The 15,922-nt window shown below is 41.3% G+C and overlaps 1 protein-coding gene across 2 annotated transcripts in view; it reads right to left on the reverse strand.

The window, feature by feature from the left end:
* The window catches only part of sgcz (sarcoglycan zeta), a 342,032-nt gene extending 327,924 nt beyond the window's left edge, over positions 1 to 14,108 (reverse strand). Inside the window, exon 1 of one of the 2 annotated variants that reach the window (XM_005807872.2) lies at positions 13,234 to 14,108. In XM_005807872.2, coding sequence (XP_005807929.2) covers positions 13,234 to 13,272 — 39 coding nt within the window. In that variant the 5' untranslated portion in view covers positions 13,273 to 14,108. Of the gene's footprint in view, positions 1 to 13,049; positions 13,111 to 13,233 lie in introns of those variants that run through there. The other variant, XM_023334551.1, reaches the window with a different exon arrangement.
* Positions 14,109 to 15,922: the final 1,814 nt, after the last annotated feature.

Consider the following 15,922-nt stretch of genomic DNA (forward strand, 5'->3'; position numbering starts at 1 on the left):
CTAATAAGTGAAATTATCAATGGTATAAAATACACCTTGGCCTCTACCCAATTGGTATGCTACCTGACTGCTAATATTCTATTTTTAAGCTTCTTTTTTTTACGTGACACTGTTCATCCATGCTAATGTTTAGGCTCCAAAATAAAATTAAAAAAAATAACAAAAGCCATTGCTCATTATAATAATGATCTGGTATCAATAATATTTTTCATTTAAAAAGAACAAAGATGCTTTTTCTTCAATAAAACTTATAACAGCAGGAAAACAAAAATAAATTGTCTTCAAATGTCTTATAAAGCACCTTAATAGTTTAACCTTATTCCACAAAACATATATCCATCTCAAATATGTGTCATGAATAAAACTTCATTATATGGCTAGAATTATAGTAATAGAAAAATAAATGTGTTCTCTCAAGAAACATTGCTTTATCTAAATACAGGGTCTTGCAAAAGATAGATAAGGAAGCAAGACGGGTGGAGAGCATGCAAAGCCAATCACTTCTTAACTGATGCCATCTACATATTTATCTGCTGGACGTCAGTTATAATGACCAGGGAATTCAATTAATGGCACAAATCAGCCTGCAGTCATCCAGACATTTCACCATACACATCCCTGTAAAAAAGCAACAAAATTTAAAACTATAGGCCTTTTGTAAGGACCGACATTTTCTTGCTTAGTAAATTAAGATCTAAATGTTTCCCAGCTTTTTTTCCAAGTGAAAATAAAAAAAAACCTATTTCAGTGCTATATGGCAGTCACATTGCTATCAAGTCAGCTTTGTAACTAAATGTAATGCATAGGCAATGTAAGTGAATCTAAAAAGCTACATAAAAGGCTGCATGAAAGGCTGCCTGTGTGGATGTTTACATGTGCTTCACCAGTTTCCACATGCTTCTCATAAATTGCTATCACACTAACAAAACAACGGGTTGATTCGCTCATCCAGCCAGCTGCCCTCCTGACCAGAAGAGGGCAATGTTGAATTGTTTCTTTTTAACTATACTTAACTCTTCGGTTTTTGATCTGCATTAAAGTGATTCGGTGACTATACAGTGTCTATATAAAAAAGAAAAACTATGTAAGCAAAAGTTGATTTTGAATAACCTTTTGAGAATAGCCTATGGTAGACAGTCCTGACTCTGCCCAGCCTGACTGCAGGCCACTGGACACTAGATGGGGAGAATAGTAGTACACAATACGGATTGACACAAACAATCGAGTTTTAATTAGCTGGCTATGGTAAACACTATGCTGAAAGAGAGCCTTTTAATAGATTAAGCTGTGGAGTCTGAAGCCTTTTCATCTAGTCTAATGGGCTTATTCCTCGAGGAACACAACACAGATTAAAACTGTTTTGTATTCGGCAAACAACATAGTTCATAAGTTAGGCTATAATTTACATGAGACCGCTGTCTGGAAACTGACAGTATTTCTGCATGTCAATTGGGGAAAAGTTTCATGTTTAGACAAGACCGCCAATACACCTTGTAGTTGTTATGCCAGGCCACTACATGGCGCTGTGAGCTCAGCATGTCGTCGAAACGCACATGTGCTTTTTGACCCTTAGCTACCACTTTATTGAGAAACAGTAACCCATAAAATAAAAAACACACATATATATTACTTATGCTTGTTACATACAAGTAATATATGAAACACACATATATTACTGATCAGAAGTTGTGCTAAACTGACCAGGTTAAGTAGCCCAACGTAGCACGATGCTATCCGCCATTGTTTTTGTTGTGATCTGTCCCCACATGTGTAGAATAAACCCTGCAGCTGTGTGTTCTGGCCGTGTGCGCTTTCACTCCTTACATTGAGTTTAAAGCAAAGTCCAGCTAATAGAACAACATGCTATACCTTCTTATGAAAAGAATAGGAAATACTTAAGGATAGCTTAGGGTGACCAGACGTCCTCTTTTTCCCGGACATGTCCTACTTTTCAGACCTAAAAAGATGTCCGGGGGGAATTTAAAAATCGTCCGGGATTTTGGTCAACTGCAAATTACGTAATCCCTGAGCCGCGTCAGTGCGGGCAGCCCTGTTCTTAATCAGAAGATGGCTGTCAGTACGTCAACAACATGAGAAAGCGCAAATGTATGTAGTTTTCCCGCTTTTAGACTTTCTGTCCAGCAGCCCCCCCCCCGCTCCAAGGTGTTCCGGTTTCCCCAATCCCACCCCCTCCGCTGCTGGTTCTCCTGGCTTTGCCAACAGCCCCCCCACCCTGCTGCAGGTTGTCCGGGTTTTTCCAAAGTAAAATATGGTCACCCTAGGATAGCTGACCAATTGTTGTTGGAAAGCTTAGTCATTATGTTCACAGACATAATGACTAAGCGAAAATGGAAAAAGGTATACTACAATGCAACGGTGAGGTAAAAGAGATTAATAAACAATGAGAAATTTGAAAAAAATTGAAAGAAAAATTTATCTACACTGATTTCTGTGGCCATGACAAAATATTGCACTTTCTGTGTGATATTGGGAGTAATTTAATCTGGGGTGTGTCTTAAAAACAATCAAAATAGTGATTTCACCAGATTAAGTGAGACTTGCTTTGTTTCGGTAACAGCAATCTTCTTGGCTAAGGATCCTTGCGCTTTTCATATTGAATTAAACTCGTATCTCGAGTGAAACTCGTGTCAGCGGTTGAAGCCACATCTGCGCTTTGGGAGCTAGCAGGCACAACAAGACTGCGTCTGCAAAGATGACTGGTAGCCTGTCACTTCATTGTCACCTGCAAGGACACGTGAAAGGATATTCAGGCTGGGGCACATTACAGCTGACCTGCTGCAGAAATATAACAGAAAAAAAATTAAATAAGATAAAATAAGCTTTGGGATCAAAAGATTGAGGTGCAATTCAACACCAAGATTTTCAGCTTCCTTGAAAGGATTTCTCTGTCACAGGTAAAATACATGGTGAGTGGAGGAGCATGTAGGCTTCCGGAAAGCACACGACATAGAGAATACAACTTCATTTTAGTAAATTGACAGTGAACAATAAGCACAATAAAGCCAAATCTGCCCCCGTTGGCGAAAAATAGTCACTTTTAATTATAATCAAAGGCACAGACAGCGGATTCAGCTTCTGTGTTTAATCTGCAGCCGCAGATAAAAGGCAGTGATTGGTGTATCTGACAAAAAAAAACAAAAAAAAAAACACAGGTGATTATTACCTTGCCATAGCAGGATCAGGGAACAATTACCAGATCTTGATTACCTTGTCATTGTCGCATAATTCAATTTTGAGGAAAACCGGTGTTGACAAAGTGAGTCATATTGCAATAATCTCCAGATGATAATGGCAATTAGAGCAGAGGGGAGTGTGGGGGGGGAATGAGGATTAAATGACTGAGACCTGTAATGAACACGAGATCCATGTCTGGCCGCACTCTGCAGCATCCTGGTTGGTGGACAAACGGACACGACCTATAATAATGCATGTCAAGCATTGCATCAACATTTTTGGGTATTTTGGGTTTTATTTTTCCATTTGTGTCAGTGTTTTCAGGATTTCATGGTTCATTTTTGCTCTATATGTTTTGCCATATCCAGAATCGTTTTGTATTCAGGTCATCACAAACATACGGCCAGGGATACAACATAATGGCTCCGATCACAGTATAGTCGTGTTAACAATAAATCCGTGAAGGTTCAGAAGTAAGATCTGAAAATGAATGTTCACACTTTACAAAAACAATTTAAAAAATAAATAATTCACTCGATGTACAAAACTGGTAATGAAAAAGTAAGATTTGCAGCTGTACCGTCATTGAAAGTTGATTTGTTAATCAGGGGACCATTGAGCAAAATTCCACCACATTTACCTTAAATGTTAAACAAAATGTTTAGTTTGTTTAGTAATACGTTTTGCTCTTGCACAAAATAAAAGGACAGGAGAAAACACGCAGTCCAAGGTCACGGCCGCACTCAAAGACACATCCATACTTTCTGACAGCTTCAGAACAGAGTGCAGTGCAGATAACAGGAAGATGAATGACTGTGTGAAAATACGGCAAATGAAGCATGTTCTGTAACATCATCGCGCTCCAATCCAAAGTGTTGATAACTTTCGGCTACGGTATACATGCTGCGCGCCTCGCGTCCGTGCATGCATTAATCTCGCGAGGCCGCGCGCTTTCCCCACGTCAAAAATCAGCGCGTGAAGGACGACGCAGTTGCAGGGACGGAACATAAAGTGGACCGAAGTATTCCCTTCTGCGACTGGAGACATACTACGAGTAGAAACACACGGCATTCACACGCAGCCCGAGGCTTATAGTTGAAAGGTTGAGTGGCAGGTAACACGGGGAAGCATCGGTCATTGTTAAGACCGATCGCTCATTGGGGAGCGCCGAGGTTCCATAGACGTCGAGTTTGCCGGATTATTGTCACGAGTGGCGATCCGATATTAAAGTAAATACCGCTGAGAAAAACGCATGGGTGGTTTTGCTCTGCTGCATTTTCTTTTGTATTCAAGGACATATGAAAATGTGTAAACAAATCTGTCCACTGCCAGCTATTTTTAGCAGGAGCTGATGGGCTGCAGGTCTGTGGGTGTATCCGCATGTGTGGGTAATTACAACAACCGTGTGGTGATGTGGACCTTCGAGAATCCCCAGAGCCAAGTTGAACTCCATGGGTTTTTTTTTTTTTTCTTCCCCTCAGCTTACTGAGCACCTCTGCATTTCTCTGTGCCTTCGCTTCCCCAGGTATCTGCTCGGGAGCCGTGCGTCTGCACACTTTTTCTTGTCAATAATTTCTTCCCTCTGGGTTTAAAAAAAACCGAAAAAGTTGCTTTTGCTTTTGTAGCATTATTTGTCAGAGTGTTTGCCACGTGTCCCTGAATCAATTTAAATGCTTAAGTAAACTTTACCTGAGTCTAGTCATTGTCTGGCGTGTAATTTTATGCAGAGTGCGCTTTAGTTTGCGACGCCATTTATTTGGGAGAACTAAGAGCTTAACTGCGAACATTTATTAGGTTCCTGTGAAACACTGGCTTGGCAGGATCAGTAATTCTAAAGTAAATTAAATTTTCCCTATTTGGCAAAAAACTCATTAACCTTGGGTTTGACCCCTAAAATCTGTCAAGTTGGACTAATTAGGGTAATAGATGGCATGTAGGCTAACAATCTTAGCAGGATTTTATACAGCATGACTCCACCACTAGCTTTTCACGTGGGAGGGGAGGGATGGGGGGGTGCAGCTCCGGTCCAGCTCACCAGTTCACAGTATTAAGTATTCAATTGCAGTCAGCATCACACTGCAGCAGATGCATTCAGAATGTCATCGTGTGAATTCTTCTAAATGACTCACCACATCCACGAGGTAAATGCTGCTCTTTTGTCAGAGCTGGCAGTATGCCTCAGCGCTTCCTTTGCTGAAGCATCAACTGTGGCAATATTACACATGGAGAACTTCATTTTGTTAAAAACCGCCCTCAAAGTGCACCTCGGGAAGCAAATATAGCCAAGCAAACCCTTTTATGCCTCTTGAACTGTCTTACTTTTTGTTGTTGTTGTTACAACTACAGAATTTCATGTATTTTATTGTGAGTTGTTTTTTTTTTCTTCTCGCCAACTTTTGGAGCTCAGAAATTTCCAAGTTTTTCCTAGATAATTTCTCAGATTAATCTCAAAATGTCTTGAGTTTTTGGGCAGAAATTAACTTCTTTTCTTTTTGCCTGTCGTTCTTCTAATTCGCCGTCGTGGTCGACCTAATAAGCATCCCAGTTTTTTCTCGCAGACTTAACATCGTCAGCTATAGTTGAGCATTTAAAGTCAGAGGAACCTGTGAGGCAGATTAGAAAATTTACCTTGCTCATCTAACAACTAGAGCTGCACATCACTCTTATGTCCAAATGTTTTCTTCAGTGATTTATTATTCTTTATTATTATTATTATAAAATAAGAAACATAAGACCAAAGGCTTACTTTTGCCATACTGAAGCAGTTTATAAACTAAATCTTGTTTAATTTTTTAACACTGGGAGTACCAGGGTTTCGACCTCTCCCCTGAAGTCCCAAAAGAGGGTCAAAAGACCTGAGTCCAAACTGACAATTCTGATGGCTCAAATTAGCATCCCTTCTTCAATTGTAAACGTGGCCATTGACCGTCAGGCCAGAAAGGAGGAGTGGAAAATCATGCAAAACTGGTTATAGCTAAAATAACCAAATATAGCTAAAATCCTTCAGGTCAGTCGACCCGTCTCTGGGCTCCAAAGGTAGAAATGTTAACATAGGACCCTTCTCTGGTACTCACAGTAAGGCAGACACCCACATGTAGATAGTCTATTGACCAAAATGTCCACATTTTTTTAACAGAGATTACTCCTGAATATTACAAGCACAGCGGACATTAAAGCCACGTTGGTTCTAAGCGCAACAGTCAAAAGAAGCTAAATTTGCGGCTTCTGGTAAACACATTGCAGTATTTCACTTATTTATCAATGTTATTGTAAACTCATGATAGGACCCTGCTAGCATGCACGGATATAATTACAAATGTGAGCTTAAAAACACACAGAGAGACAATGTGTGGTAAAGTTTACTTTTAGTCATCTCATTAAGTAAAGTGGTGGGGTGTTAATACGTGGACAAACCGGAATACACACACGACTGGAAGCAATATTAAAGTCTGAGGCTTCAACACAGTGGATTACTATGCTCAGCTGCTCAACAAGCACAACAGAAACTAATTTCTCCCCCCCAAGATGAATATGTGTGCACACGGAGAGTTTAAATGCTGAAAGTTAACCTTTAGAAGGCCAACAGGAGCCCTGAAGCTGTTAAACCTTTAAATGCTGTTGCTGTGTTGTTGTTTTTTTTATTTAGAAGAACTCATAAAATTGGATCCACATAAACACACACACACACACAAAAACAAAAAAAAGTAAAGTATTTTTGGTCTCAGTTTGTTTTCCATGTTGTAGGGGGAATAGAAAAAATGTCAAATTCATACATTGTGAACACTAGTGTGTAGTGGAAGTGGTCTTTCTGCAAGAAGAGGTAATTAACTGTAACACTGACTACTGGACTTGGCAAATTACCGTAAACACCATCTTCTCACGCCCCGAGCTGCGTGTAATGCTTTTGTTTATTGGAGTGGGTGTTTGCATGAATCCTAACAGTGCAAACAGCGAAAGACCTTGTAAATATAGAGAAAATATGATAGCACAACATAGAAACCGAAAGTTCAAAATGTCTAGAGAAAATAGTAAAAATACATCACCACATGTGTAACAGTGAAGAGACATTAACGCTTTTCCTTTGTTCTTTTTAAAGTTTTTTTTTTTTTTTTGTAGTACACTAAGGAGCATTTTAGGCTATAGAGTCTAACGAGTGGACGAGAATGCACTTCTTCAGCCAACAAAAACTGACAGGTGCATCTCAATAAACTAGGATATAACCGAGAAATTCAGTAATTCAACACAGACACTGAAAATCATCTATTGCATAAATCGAATTAGCGTGATCATGACCTACAACTCATAGAAACCCACTTAATGAGAGAATCTGAATAGTACAGGCAACCAATGAAAACACAGATTTAATACAGAAATGTTGGCCTCCTGAGCATAAGGACTCGACTCCCGATCGAAGGTTGTTTGTGCATGGATTTCTGTATCTGTTGCTTTAATAGCAGCCTTCGGCTCACCTGCAGTGCTTGGGCCGGTTCGTCCCATCTTCCTCTTGAGAATACACAATTGGTTCTCTATGGGGGTCCGGTCATGTGAGTGTGCTGACCAATCAAACGTAGTGATAGCATGCTCATTAAGCCAATCAGGTAGCAACTTTTCTGGCAATGTTGGAAAGTGAAGTCTTCAGACAACTTTAGAGTTGATAAACTACAGTGAACCAACTAGTGGTTCCAAACGAACTTGAATAGTATGGACTTGTGAACTAGGAGGAAATCTTGAGACTGGTTGATGAATCGGTCGAAAAGTTGGCAATATCCAGATTCACTTTCTTAAATGGGTTACCTTGAGATGACAGACTGTTGAATCCCAGGTCTATATTCCCACGTAATGGTATTCATTTTCCATACATAAGTAAGAAATATAGACATGGGACGTATATCAATATGTCAGCGCTGTGTGGTCCCATCCCACAGATTGAGAAACTGCCATGTCGACAAATTCACATGCGGCTATCAATACTTTCATTTGGCAACTGGGGAGGACGCTGACATTAATTCAGTGCCGCGCTCAGTTATCCTAATGCGTCGCGGCGCATCTGTTATGGATTCAAAACTGAAATCTGCAGACGTGCAAACGTTTGCGAAGCCTGCGGTGTGGCGAAGCGTCGACTCCACTTGGCTCGAACCGAGGCAGACACTTTTCAGGTTTCGCAGCTGTCACAGTGACAGCTTCATCAAACACGACTGTCAGCACAACATAATGTATTCCACATCGCAGCGCATTAAGTTATCACTTCATATGTTTCTTTTTTTTGTTTGTTTGTCTCGTGTTTTTTTTTTGTTGTTTATGCTTTTACCAGAGTTAACGGAAGCGATGATACACAAAATGACAAATTGTGCTTGCCTGAAGGTTAGAGCAGCAAGCTTTTGGGGGAGGGGCGGCGGAGGGACGGGGGCGGGTTTGGCTGGCTTAAATGAATGAGTAATGCTCTCCCGTCCCTCAGCAGCTACTTTTGAAGTGCCCTTGGAAAAGGCACTGAACCCCCAATTGCTCAAATTGAGCTGCTCAGTGGCCAGAAATGCAAAACTATGACTGCACTGGGTGGTTATCAAATGGAGTTGAATGAAAGAGAGCAACCAGGGTGGGAAGAAGAAGAAAAAACTCCCACCAAAGCCTGGGCACAGTCCGGAACTCCAGGTGAGAATATTTTGTCGGCTACCACAATCGGCAACTAACCACCAATTCACACTCATGCTTCATTCAGACTAGTTGGCCTGTATTTTTGTAGGAACTAATATGAATCAGGCTTAGAAGCTGTAGTTAGTTTATAATTCAGAGCTTCTGCTGTAATTCATTAACATTCATTGGTCGGAGTTATAATTCAGTCACCCTGTTATTTTCCATATGCTTGAGTCAAGTCAAGTTCGTTTGCATAGCACATTTCAGCAACAAGGCAGTTCACAGTGATTTATGCCATAGACACATAATACTGTAACCAATTGTGAAACAAGCAATAAACATTTTGTCAAGTACTGTCATCAAATCATAAAGCACATCAAATATATTGATCAGTGCTCCAGTCATTAGTCAAGGCAACTCTAAACAGGTATTTTAGTTGTTTTTTTTTTCTTTCTATCTTGATTTAGTGTTTTGCCAAATTTTAGGTTTTGTGGAAGTTTGTTCCAGATTTGCGGTGCATAGAAGCTGAATGCTGCTTCTCCATGTTTGGTTCAGGTTCTAGGGATACAGAGCAGAACCAGAAGACCTGAGAGGTCCAGAAGGTTGTTGTCTTTAATATATTTTGGTGCTAAGCTGTTCAGTGATTTATAAACTAATATAAGTATTATTCTCTGAACTACAGGGAGCCAGTGGACGAACTTTAGGACTGGGGTGACATGCTCTATTTTCCTGTTTTAGGTATGTTTAAAGCTGCGGTACATAACTTTTACAAAAAACATGTGTTTCTTACATATTCCTTAAAACTACGTCAGCATAATATGAGACAGATAATCTGTGAAAAAAGCTAAATCAGCTCCTCTGCCTTCTCCCAGTGTCAACTACAAACCAAAAAGCTAAATCAGAAACAACCAAACAGAAACAGGAAGAGGGTCTTAGCGCTGTCAGTCAACCTTGTGTATGCGTTGCTCACCAATGACGGCGGATTAACAGTTCTCCTATATCGATAAGTTGTTTCTCTGCCATTAGCACATTAAGCACGAGATTGATTGACAGCGCTAAGACCCCCCTCCTGGTTCTGATTGGTTGTTTCCCAGACGATCCGTCTCATATTATACTGCCACGACGCAGTGACACTTTTAGCAAATATGTTAAAAACTGCTCATGAATACATATTTGCGTGCCATTTTGTGCCTGTAACTTCGAAACCAATTCATCTGATTCCATCTTGTCACGTTCATACTTTCAGTAACGCCGGCAAAGCTTAACTACATTTCAAAATGCCGCCGTTGCAAGTCAGGAGCCTCTTATCTAGAGGGTCAAATTCACCGCCTTTATTATTCTGCATAGAATTTATAGCACAGCTATTACTAAAGATCAATACCACTTAAACTGCTCCATTGATATTGAAACCTGCACTGATTTACAAGCACACGGTCCTGGTCAAACCAAGACAAACACGCACCGGTCACAGCAATATTTGGCCATTATTTGCTGCTGTCTAAATGCCGTCCTCTTCTGTTTATCATTTTGGGATTGTTCGCATAGACCAGTGTTAACACACCTCCAGATACTACATGTACACTCAGAAAAAAAAAGGTATTTCAATAAATTGGACTGGAGTGTATAAATGTCAATTTAATTTATATTCAGTGTCTTAAAATCCAGTAAGCTTGAAAGTGTGCGCCTCCAGACGCACACCTCCAGTTAACTGTGTTTGAAAGGATTTTCTTTCCCAGGCAGCAGTTTGGTCTCACCACTGTATAGACAAGCATGTCCACACCAAGACTAACAAACATACACACGTACGCATACACACTGCTATACAAATACAGGAACACAAGAGGGCACAGAACGTGTTTACTCTGAGGGCGCCCATGGCCGATGCGCTGGAACCTAGGGGGGTTCTCACCGCTGCCCGGAAAACATCTGGCAGGTGAGCAGATGAAAAGGTGGACTGCCAGCAGAGAGTGAAAATCTTATCAACTTAATGTGCAGAGTGGAGCACTGATACCGGCCAGGGCTGGGATTTGATTACAGACAATCACTTGGGAGTTACATGGAGGCAACCGTTGCAATTTAGCTCAATCCAGGATTTGTGTCTTCTCAACATTTCTCTGCTTAAAAAAAAAATCAACACCCTCTGACACTCAGCTCATCACAGTGACATAATGCACCTGGCATGCACTTCAAAAAGACTGCATTAAGGACTTTTATGAGCAGTTTTATTTTTTTGAAAATTAAATTTGTTGTATATGATTAAAAAAATGATGACACCATTTTAATACATGTAGGATTCAATCCAGTTTAATTGATTGCCTGTCCATTGCCTTTCTACGCAGTTCTGTACAATTCTCATCTCCCTTCGGTGCCTGTTTGGGATTTCTCCCATTGAGCTCAATTTGTCCAGTTTGTTCAACCCAAGGTACAGAGGGAGGAGTTTTGAAATTATGACATGGATTTTCTGCGCTGTAGTTTACCACGGTTGTAGTTTGACAATGGCACCGGAGGAATGAATGAAGCCATTAATTCGAAGTTGGCCACGCTTCCTTCCAAATGCTGAGAGATTAAAATCGGACAAAGGGGAATGCTTAAAACATTTTTTTGCTAGCAAAGATGTCATACTGCGCGGCACTTCTCTGTTCGCAGTTAGGGCTGGTTGTTTACAGCACAAGCGATTTCTGGTAAACGTCATAGCGTAACTGGCACATTACACACGTCATGACTAAAACGTTAGTGATTGGGTAATATCGCTAACAATCGATTAAAACTTCAACAGAGTTCACATCTCAAGCAAGTAATCGTTTCTCAATAGCCCACGTTCCAAATCCTCTGTACGAAGCAAAGCGTTGAACAAGGGATTCGGTTTTACCAGGTTTATATGACACCAGTTTACAACAATTTTTACCTTAAGACACTTTAAATGACAAATAAGTAACATCTCTATAAAGAACTATACACTTTATTGCCAAATTTTCCAAAGACTTGGTACATGAAGGATTCACAGCTTTACTAAAAACGTATCTAATAATTATTCATAAGTTCTTTGGAATGATTCTCTTTAAAGTGATGTTTTCCTGGCTGAAGCTGAACATTTCTCTGTATTCTACTTTCTAAAGATAGAGCAAGAAAAGCAACATTTCACAAGCTCAGAAAGAGTTGTTTGGCACTTGCTCAGTTCTGTGGGTCAGCTTCGCCGGCTAACTGTTGAGGTCATGTTCAATTTGGAATGCCAATTTTTATCTTTTGAATCCACAATCTGCGAGTTTTTGGCCAAAGTCGTTTTGAAGTTCTGCGTCGGCACAGCATCAAGTCGTCCCCCCCCCACCAAAAAAATATGTCAAAACCGCAGGGAATTTCATTTATTTGCTCATTTACTCAATCACTGGTTCACAGTACAACAGCAGCACGTTTCCACCCTCGGTGGCTCGCATTTGATTACTGCTTAACAACTGCTTCTGTCCAATATGTGTAAGCATATTTCAGACAATCACGGGAATCAGCAACATATACATTATTTCAACATACACAAGAGCCTATTTTAATCACACACTGCAGAACTTTACTTGCACACTTGGACAAAATGTACCCCGTTGAATTTTACATGCATTTAAGTTGGGAGCTCATTGCAATAGTTTAAGCTCATGCTACTTGACATGGTGGATTAAATTGACCTGTCTTTTGATTCGAAATAACGAAAAGGCGATAACATGACAACTTTTTGTAAAAATGTACATGATAATCTGGGGGGGCAATATTTACAGGACCACAGGTAATTTCTTTTCAGGTGATTTAATTTTTCACAAATTAAATCAGATTAAATGGCAACACTCAAAATACTCATGACATTTGACCAAATACCTTTTTACTGTCACTTGAGAAATTTTGATTTCTGCTATTTTTCTTTATTTTAAGAGAAAATAGTGCTGCTTGTTCCCTGGGTACAATTTTTGGATACCCCACCAACCTCTACAGAAGAGATAGGTCATGAATGTGGTAACAGGGGAACACTGTCATAATTTCACCGGTACATCCAAACCGGTGCGCGTTTGTTGAGAACGCAGTGAAACTTAACCTGCTCAGTCTCTCTTTCCTACTTTCCTATGGATTTCTCCTACATTGAATATTTTCAAGACCTCCCCACACGTCCAACAAACTGAGTCTCGGCCAACTATCAAAGCCGTCGCCACGAGCCTCTATTCCCCCCACCATCCCCTCCAACTCACCATCAGTCACTCAGCGGCGGATTAATCCAAGCAGTCACCCGAGACAACCGATCAGTCACTCATCAGTCGCGCTCACCCAACATGCCACCCATCTAGAGTGGCACATCAGCTCACTCCGCGGGAGTGATTTCGCGCCTCCCCGCCTAACACCGAGGGGTTTGGGGGTGAAGGGGTTGGGTCTTACCTTGAGCGCTTCGATATCCAAAGACGTGGAGCGGTCCATGACCGATTCCGTTGAGCTGCAAATCAAACAGAAAGTCCCAAAGGCGAAGATGATCAGAGGAAAACAGATTAGAAACGGAGCCAGAGGAGGGGAGAGAAAGCAACAAAAAAAAAGAAGAAAAGTTGGGGAAGCTCTCTAGAGTCCCAAACTCTGCTGCTGCTGCTGCTGGTGCAGCAGCAACATCTTCCCTCCCCGCAACTCCCCTGGGCCGCTGCTAAGACTGGGTTGTTAATATTCCAGTAGGGCGACGGATTTTCTCAGTTTCGAGCCTCCAGTTGGGTCGCTTGGCAAAAAAAAAAAAAGAAAGAAAGAAAGAAAAGGAAAAAAAATCTGGACTTCACACCATGGAAGTCCCCACCGCCGCGCGCGCACACATGTACATCCAACCTCCGGTCAGTCCGTGCAGTGAACGGAGGGAACGAAAAGACGTGAAAATAAAAAAGAAATTGGGGGGCTGGGGGGAGCGAGAGAGAGCGCAGCGCCGTGCGTAATGATGTTCTCAGGAAGAAGCGGCTTTTGCGCACTTGGCGATCCCTGCTTTCTGTGGTTGTTACATCTGAGTGAGAAACATTCCCCCAACGCCCCCCAATCCACTTCCTTCCCTCTGCTGGAATGATGCCGGGATTCTGGTTCTCTCTCTCTCTCTCGTTCGCTCTCTGTCTCTTTTTTTTTTTTTTTTTTTTTACAGTCGGTCAGCGGATAGATGCCGTTACATCCCGGCGCGTGTCCCGACTCATGTGGCGTTGGGTTCGCTGTCGCTGCCGCGGAATGGCCAATGGAGTCCGAGTCAGGGAGAGAAGATTCAGTCTAGCCTGGGCGACTTCCATGCGGCAAACCGCCAGAGATATGAGCTTCCCCCCCCCCCCCCCCTCCACGAAAGAGGAGAGGAAGAGAGAGAAACAGAGAGGGAGGGAGAGAAAAAGAGAGAGATAGGGAGAGAGGATAAACCTGATGGGAGAAATGCTGAACAGTGGAGAGCTGTAGGGAGACGGGAGGAGTGAAGCAAGGAAGGTTGCTGTATATTATTTCAATGACTGACGTACCAATGTGTGTGTGTGTGTGTGTGTGTGTGTGTGTGTGTGTGCGTGTGTGTGTGGGATGGGGGGAGGAGGGGGGGCGCGCGTGTGTGTAAAGGAGAAAGAGAGACAGAGACTGGGAGGGGGAGCAGCTCTAATCAAGTAGATGAATCGACAATGCTGCTTTGCCACTGAAGTCAAGAGAGATTTAAATGCAGAGACTGTTGGGAGAGGGTTGCAGAAAGTCTGGGCTCGCTCGGTTTAAAGCCCGTGCGCGTAAATTAGAAAAAGAAAAGAAAAGAAAAAAATGGAAACACAAGAAATTAACAATATTTATCGCAAACACGCCTTTTACGAAAGGTGAAAGGTTTGGCGCGCGCGTCACTGTGCGATTTTGTGGAAACACAAAAGTAGATTTTTGGTCACGTATTTATGAAACAGCAAAACTTTTCTTATTCATTTTTCATCCTGCCATCATTGTCCTGATCCCCCCGCTGCTGCGTAATAAAGTGTCGCCGCCTGCCGACCGTAATGGTCCCTATGCGTTACCTTTAGCACCTATTGAATATTGTGCGTGCAGGGGGAAAGACATGTTTGGACTATACGAGTGGCAAAAAAATAAGACCGATAGGGGGAATAATAATAATAATTAGTAGGAGTGGGGAATGACTCGCAGGCGTGTGTGTGTGTGAGGAGGTAAATGCTGACAAAGGAGACAGAAGATATACATCGCGTGGGGAGAGCAGGTGTGGTGAGGAGGGGCGGGCTGGGCAAGGAGGAAGCAGAATGAAAATCGAGAGGGAGCTGGAGAGTGGAAAATGTGAAGGAAGGATAGAACCACTAGGATAGGGAACGGTCCATTTAAAAATAAACATTTTCTAGAAGACGATATTGTCAGTTTGAGGCTACTTATATATTTTATACTTCACTTTAATCAGATCTTTTGTCGTTGCTTAGATTCTTTAGGGATAAATTAAGGCATATAATGGGTCATAGCCCATCCAGGTCTTGTTTAGTTTTCCAAAGCGTTTTGAGTAAATCAGACAAAAGTGGTGAACCTGTCAAAGATCCACAAGGGTCCAACTCTCTAAATGAGCGTGTGTGGGGTGTGTGTGTGTGTATATATATATATATATAAATATTTGTAAATTACTCATTTAAAATATTAACACAATTATATTATATTTAAATTTTGGCTAAATCCCCTTTTAACATAAGAAATCATTCAAAATAACTTCATTTAGGATGCTTTGTTGATTCCATTCTTCAAATTTGTGGTCTTAATTGAACTTTAGTTTGTAGCAGTGATTAGTCTTACTAAATATGGCACTATGACAAGGGATGTAGCATGCAGTGAATCATCTCTGCAGAACATATTCCAAATACTACCCAAATCAATCATTTCAAATGTTTCCTAATCTTTCTGTAGCACTGTTTTGAAAGTTTACCTAAAATACTGCGCACTTTTACTTATTTATTTATTTTTTCAAAAATGGTCTTGTCATGAGGTGCGGTGTAGAGATGGTGAGGCAGACGCTGTAGACCCAGGTAAAGTGAGAGATGATGGTTTTTTAATGATGAATATCCAGAAACAACACAGTCCAAAATGGTCCAAACAACGGGCAGCACAGCCG

The sequence above is a fragment of the Xiphophorus maculatus genome, chromosome 5 (genome assembly GCF_002775205.1).
Source record: "Xiphophorus maculatus strain JP 163 A chromosome 5, X_maculatus-5.0-male, whole genome shotgun sequence".
NCBI classification, from domain to species: domain Eukaryota; kingdom Metazoa; phylum Chordata; class Actinopteri; order Cyprinodontiformes; family Poeciliidae; genus Xiphophorus; species Xiphophorus maculatus.